At 41.7% G+C, this 7,500-nt stretch overlaps 2 protein-coding genes across 3 annotated transcripts in view; one reads left to right on the top strand and one right to left on the bottom strand.

The window, feature by feature from the left end:
* LOC123512855 (tubulin-specific chaperone cofactor E-like protein) overlaps positions 1-2,550 on the bottom strand; it is a 26,455-nt gene extending 23,905 nt beyond the window's left edge. Inside the window, exon 1 of one of the 2 annotated variants that reach the window (XM_045269505.1) lies at positions 2,435-2,550. The gene's annotated coding sequence lies outside the window, so the exon portion shown is untranslated. Of the gene's footprint in view, positions 1-2,389 lie in introns of both variants that reach the window. The other variant, XM_045269506.1, reaches the window with a different exon arrangement.
* Positions 2,551-3,302: 752 nt separating this feature from the next.
* Positions 3,303-7,500, top strand: part of LOC123512857 (persulfide dioxygenase ETHE1, mitochondrial-like) — a 33,760-nt gene continuing 29,562 nt past the window's right edge. The window contains 1 exon segment of the mRNA XM_045269511.1: positions 3,303-3,797. Within this exon segment, the coding sequence (XP_045125446.1) occupies positions 3,627-3,797 (171 nt within the window). The 5' untranslated portion in view covers positions 3,303-3,626.

Here is a 7,500-nt window from a genome sequence, read left to right on the forward strand (position 1 = left end):
AGGGAAATACTCTATAAAGATTCTAATACTATAACAACAATGATACTCTTTAACGAGTCGTAAAAATAAATCGTTTGTTTTATCCCCACTCCTTGCAATTAAATAAAACGAAATAAAATAATAAATAAATAAATAAGTAAAACTGAAAAAAATTGTAGTACTAGTAGTAGTAGTAATAAACATTACAGTGACAACAAAGGCTAATATTACGAGATACAACACACACACACACACACACACACACACACATATCTTATCTACAATGATAGCAATAACCTTGTGTCTTGTTGTGTAAAATATATCATAAACGTTTACTTCATAGAGAGAGAGAGAGAGAGAGAGAGAGAGAGAGAGAGAGTGTTACGTAGAAAAACTTAACTCGTCTCATCTTTGTCTAAAACCACATTCCTTATCTCCTTGTATCGCCTGCCACTGATAAAATTGAAGGGCTGAGAAGAGAGGCCAGATAATGCTACACCACCACCACCTGCTGTCCTTGATAAGTGAACTAACACAAGGTAGACTGAAGCTAGTAATTAATGAGAGAGAGAGAGAGAGAGAGAGAGAGAGAGAGAGAGAGAGAGAGAGAGAGAGAGAGAGTAGTAATTAATGTCATAATATAGTGTGCATATCCGTGAGATTGATTGTTGTTACTCTTGTTTGCTGAGAGAGAGAGAGAGAGAGAGAGAGAGAGAGAGAGAGAGAGAGAGAGAGAGAGAGAGAGAGAGGTAGTGAGTTGCCAATCCCTAAAAAAGTAAAATAAATAAATAAAATAATAAAAACAAATACATAAGGAAAAAAATAATGAACTAATATATATAAAAAAATGATTAACGAAAACTATATTACAAAGTTCATCAAAACACCCCAAACACCAAACCCCCAAAACACCCCAAAACACTCATCCCCCCAAAACACCAATTAATAAGATAACAATTCTATGTGTCATCTTAGGAAAGCCAACACGCCCGTAAAGATTGGTGTAATATGTAGTAATGCACACCATAATGCGTCTATGACAAGAGACACGTGGAACACACTGGTTTAATAACACGCCTGGGAGTTAAGTATACCAAATATAATAAAATCTGGCCTTGGTTATTTATATTGTAAGACTAAATGCCTACCCTCCTTTCCCTTTCTTTCTAATTTTGCTGAGAGAGAGAGAGAGAGAGAGAGAGAGAGCACAGATACGAGAATGCATGATAGACAAAGAAAAGCCACACTAATGGTTTACTGATCAAACTATCAGGTATATATTACATTTACAACACCAAATGAAGGATGATATGATGCACCACCAATGTGACGCACGGGGACATTTATAAGATTGTAAATACATGGCAGGGAGACAAAGGAAGGGGCAGCTTAGGAATTAAGGGGGCGGTGAAGTTTAACGCGCCACAACATGCAGTGGAATGTGACGACAGTGAAATGCAAAACTACGTATAGGAATGTGTCAGAGGTTTCAAGACATTTATCCCTGACTTTTGGCTAACCATTTCGGATCTGTAAGGGGACTGGCAACTAAGTGGACCTTTTTATCTATTTACGTTGCCTTAAGCCAGTTTTATCCTCTTACATTAATAAAAAGGCAGCAACACCACACCAGCGTAGAAACACAGACAACACAAATAGTTATATACAAGGCAGTAACACCACACGAATGCCGAAACACAGACAACACGAATAGTTATATACAAGGCAGTAACACCACATGAATGCCGAAACATAGACAACACAAATAATTATACACAACGTGTCAGGAAATCAAAACACTAATGATAACGCCATCAACTGCAACAATGCCAAAACGAGCGGTGGCAAACGGTTCACACACACACACACACATACAGGAAGGGCACAATAACTGACAGTTGCGTCATAAACAGCAACAAATTCCCGTAGACTTCAAGAGAACAACGGTCGAAGAAAAACTGAGGCTGTCACACCAAGGAAAACAGTGATACGAGTTGAAAGTCTCACTGAACATACCTCAAATCTTCCCCTTCTCGAGATGCGAGAAATAATGACTGAAAAAGCTGAGGGAAGCGAGAAAAGCGAGTTAATACAGTTGTGTGGGTGTGAATGAAGCCGTTATCGCATCACTGACAAAGCATCTAATTAATTCCCTGTTGCACACAAGCTAACTGATCCTTACTCGTCCCTTCTAAATAAAAATTCCCATTATACCTTCACCACATACCAGTAACACGACGATTGCGAGTAACACACACGTTCACAACTGAGGGAGGGCGAAGTGCAACAGAAAGCTACACTTAACTCTACACACAAAAGACACTCGAGATAAAAACCGTAATATGCACGCCAATTAATCCTCCCATACTTCATCCCACTTCATAAGCAACGAGTTCCGAGCTTCACATACCTTACTCTACTAATTCCCAGTAAAAGGAAGACAGATAATACTTGCCACACTCATGCACGTAAAGTTACAGGGGTGATATTACGCTGCTCACGGGACTACGGAGTGAGCCTGCGTAGTACTGGTGCATGTGAAGTAAAATTCGCCTCCTGCAACCCGACAACAGCTGGCTAATATTGACAAACACCTCCACTACCTACATTATTTTCTTTTATTTCTCTCAATCTAAGGGCCTCACACATCTCATATGGGTTAAGAAAGGGATCATGTAGGTTTATTATACTTATGAGTCCTATTTATATGTCTGCATTGTTTAATTTTACGTTTTAATATGAAAAATGTGATGTTGAATGGCAGTCTCGATCACTAAACGCTACCATTGCCTTCATTAAACCTATACTTTCTTTGTCTCGTCTCAGATGCCCTGCCAAGACAAGGAAAATGAAGGAAACGAGAAGGATAGTGCTTTAGAATCACTAGTTTGCGTGAAATGGTTGTCTGGTTCCCACACAAAGAGTCATTCATTTGGTGTTGATGGCCTGGCTGTGTTTACAAATATGGCTGTTACTTCCTTCGGAGCTCCTCCCTGTTACTGCTCTGTCAGTGCTCAATACACAACGCCAACATAACTGAGCCTTATGGAAGATTGATTAACTGATTGGATATACTTCCTAATCATATCCAGAGAACTAACAATGCCATATGTGCAATATAAAGTATGTTTGTCACGAGAGACGCAAGTGAGTGGAGGTTGGCCAGACATTGGAACAGCAGATAGCAGACGAAATTTTGTGGTTCGCAGTAATGAATGAGAACAAAAGAGTAATCGTTAGTTTCATCCAGCGACAAATTAGATAACATTGCTCGTGGTGGGTTTAGTGTACTTTTGGTTGGGATAGTCCAGTGTTTTTTTTTCATGTATGATGTGTTATGGGAGATTGAAGCACGAAAGAATGCCGCCACTTCCTACAAAAGGTGCCAAGCAAGTCATTAATATTTCAAGCAATATTCCCCACGGGCCGTAGAGACAACGAAAATATAGATAGGGACACAAAAACACAAGGAAATAACTCCATAACACAAAAACAACAAGAAAAATACATCTGGAAACCATCTAAACAACAAAAAACGTAAATTCTCAATCTGTCAAGTATTCATGGGAAGTTGCCGATTGTGACCACATGATGCGCTAGGCCTTCCCCAGTTCACTGAAAGACTGGGTTGGCTGGGCTTCATCACCATGCTCAGAAGTGTCCTCAGATCCGGGGTGATACTGGGAGGGAGACACGCCCCCCTGAGTCTACATAGTAACGCGGTCTGCCTGAGTGGGAAGGAGAAAGCAGGAACACTCGCCTCCAGTTATCGAAGGTTCTCCCACGCGGGAGGGAGTAGCATCATGATCTTCAGACAGGTATTTATTTAACCCATTTTTTGGCGTTTTGGTGTAACAGGTGACCGGTTCCCAGGCACCAGGTGGAGGGTGAAGGGTTCCTCCTGCTGTGTTCACCTTGATAAGTACTAACTACACCTGGCCTTGTCGTAGGGGCTTGTTAATTGTAGGATTGATTTAGTTTATCTTGTATTTTGTTATATTTTGTGTGTGGTTTGTTGTTTATTGTGATACACGTGTTAGCTCGTGTGTCGAACTGAGTGTTAGATGATAAAGTACGTGAAACAAGAGTCAATTAGCGCGTTTTTGACTACACAAACGCAGTATCTGAGTTTAAAAGTAGAGCAACGAATGATCTAGTAGTAGCAGTAGCGGTGGTGGTGGTGGTGGTATCTGAAAGTCATTAATACTTCTATAATTCAATACAAACACCATTCTTAACAGTCTGCTTGTGTTCATATCCCCGACCAACCCACCGTGTCAATGCCTTTAATGGCACACCAGGAAATAGATAGCTGGTGGTGATGGTGGTGACTTGGTGGTGAGTGGGGATGCAGGCACAAGATTAGGGTGGCGATAACATAATCAGGGTGAAGATAAAGAGATACGACAGTTTGTTATGGAACGTTTGATTCGGAAATGGAACGAAGGAATGTGAAAGGCAGCATCTCACCAGGACAGTTCACATCGGGGGGGTGTCTCGTCACGTAGGCTTTCTCGTAATGTTTCGCTCAAGGCTGGGAGAAGTGAGGCTGTGGGCTTTTTTCTTTTTTTTTCGTTTATTTTTTTATTTTCTATCGTTCGGCTTGCAGGATAATTAGATAATTGTTAGGAGAAAGGAGAAGGAAATTTATGTGTGGTGTTAGGCTCTCTCTCTCTCTCTCTCTCTCTCTCTCTCTCTCTCTCTCTCTCTCTCTCTCTCTCTCTCTCTCTCTCTCTCTCTCTCTCAAAGCAGTCAATTCAGAATGACTAGACATTGTTTGTTCGACTATTACCTTCCTCCTTTCTCCTCCTCCTCCTCCTCCTCCTCCTCCTCCTCCTCCTCCTCCTCCTCCTCCTCCTCCTCTTATTGATTTATTTTTACATTCCCTTCACCTTGTTCTGCATCACGACTACTGTTTTGTGTGTGTGTGTGTGTGTGTGACCTTGGTAACTTCTCTGGCGCTAATCGAGTGTTCTTTATTTTTTAAGTTTGTTATGGTGACTTCAAGCTGGCAGGGAAATTAAGGAGAAAAAAAAAAGAAAAAAAAGGATAAAAAGCTTAACATAACAATTAATTTATCGCCAGAATTTTGTATATCTGAGTGACTTTGTTAAAAATGATGATGATGATGATGATAATGAATAATAATAATAATTTATCTTCTTGTTTCTTCTTCTTCTTCTTCTTCTTCTTCTTCTTCTTATTATTATTATTATTATTATTATTATTATTATTATACTATTATTATTATTATTATATCATCGTCTGTCATTTTTTTTTCCAGGAAATTCCCGTGTGTTGCTTTGGAGGTTGTGAAACACACACACACACACACACACACACACACACACACACACACACACACACACACACACACACACACTCTCTCTCTCTCTCTCTCTCTCTCTCTCTCTCTCTCTCTCTCTCTCTCTCTCTCTGGAAAATACTGGATTGGATGCATAACACACACACACACACACACACACCCGGTAGCTCAGTGGTTAGAGCGCTGGCTTCACAAGCTAGAGGACCGGGGTTCGATTCCCCGGCCGGGTGGAGATATTTGGGTGTGTCTCCTTTCACGTGTAGCCCCTGTTCACCTAGCAGTGAGTAGGTACGGGATGTAAATCGAGGAGTTGTGAGGAGTTGTGACCTTGTTGTCCCGGTGTGTGGTGTGTGCCTGGTTTCAGGCCTATCCAAAGATCGGAAATAATGAGCTCTGAGCTCGCTCCGTACGTCTGGCTGTCTCGTCAGAGACTGCAGCAGATCAAACAGTGAACACACACACACACACACACCGCGTAGTGTAGTGGTTACTCACGATCGAGAGGGCCGGGTTCGAGTTCCGGGAAGCGGCGAGGCAAATGGGCAAGCCTCTTAATATGTGGCCCCTGTTCACCTAGCAGTAAATAGGTACGGGATGTAACTCGAGGGGTTGTGGCCTCGCTGTCCCGGTGTGTGGTGTGCTGTGGTCTCAGTCCTACCCGAAGATCGGTCTATGAGCTCTGAGCTCGCTCCGTAATGGGGAAGCCTGGCTGGGTGACCAGCAGGCGACCGAGGTGAATTACACACACACCAGCAGACGACCGTGGTGAATAACAGAGAGAGAGAGAGAGAGAGAGAGCCAACCAGCGTGCCATACTCACCCCGCCCCCTCTCTCTCTCTCTCTCTCTGGTAAGTAAGAGTCGCGTGTCAGTGTCTGGCATTCGAGCCAGACTTTGGAGCAACACACACCAATGCCACACGCTGTACACACACACACACACACACACACACACATATACGTACAGTGATAACGGATTGTAGGTTGTGTGTGTAATATTAATGGTTGCTGTTGTTGTTGTTGTTATAAAAATATCGTTAAAGTACTATTACTGCTACTACTACTACTACTACTACTACTACTACTACTACTACTACTACTACTACCACTACTACGTACTACTATTACTACTACTCAGGGTTTCTCAACAAGGGTTCCCCGGAACACTGGTGCTCCACAGAAGTTCCCTAAGGGTTCCGCAAGAACAAGTGAGACAAGCTGATGCAACTTTTTACTTTTTTTATTTAATTTGATACACGTAATATAATTAAACACGCACAATAGATGGTTGGTTATTAGAATATTGTAAGATGTTATTTTCCCTTTAACCAGTTATTCAAATATTTACATTATGATGTTTGTCACGTGAAATGCGATGAAGATAAAATGAGAAACATGTCCATGGTATATAATTGTGTTTTTGCGCGGGGTTCCTTCAGACATGCCATTTATTTTAAGGGTTACGCAATGGTAAAAAGGTCGAGAAACGCTGCCTACTACTACTACTACTACTACTACTACTACTACTACTACTACTACTACTACTACTACAATTATTGATACCGTAGTAGTAGTAGTTGTAGTAACAGTAGTAATTCTTGCTCTTGTTCTGTTGTAGAGTACTTTATATACAATTTAAAATTCTCTCTCTCTCTCTCTCTCTCTCTCTCTCTCTCTCTCTCTCTCTCTCTCATCCTTGTGGTAATGTCCTTGCGAGTCAGTCAAAAGGATCTGCCTTCGCGCCCCGCTTGGGAGTAACTTTTTTTTTTTTTTATGGAACGTAGAGGAGCGAGTGACCTTGGGGGAGATCAGGGGGGAGGTAAGGGAAGGGGGGGAAGGATGTTCAGACCCCCCCTCCCCTCCTTATCCTTCTCCCGTAGATTAGAGTGTAGAGGGGTGTTTAAATGTTACCGTGATTTTAAAAGGTTGTTGTTGTTGTTGTTGTCTTGTCTTGAATTCTTTTTTTATAATTTTCTTCTCTTCGTCTTCTTTTCATTTTTTTCCTTTGTTATTGTTGTTTTCTTATTCTCTCTCTCTCTCTCTCTCTCTCTCTCTCTCTCTCTCTCTCTCTCTCTCTCTCTCTCTCTCTCTCTCATATCCAAAGAAGCAGATCACAGGAGGGAGGGAGGGACGGAGGGAAGGGAAGGGAAGATAGGCAAGGTTAAGTAGGGAAGATGAAGAGGAGGAGGAGGAGGAG

Source organism: Portunus trituberculatus, chromosome 34, assembly GCF_017591435.1.
Source record: "Portunus trituberculatus isolate SZX2019 chromosome 34, ASM1759143v1, whole genome shotgun sequence".
Taxonomy (NCBI): domain Eukaryota; kingdom Metazoa; phylum Arthropoda; class Malacostraca; order Decapoda; family Portunidae; genus Portunus; species Portunus trituberculatus.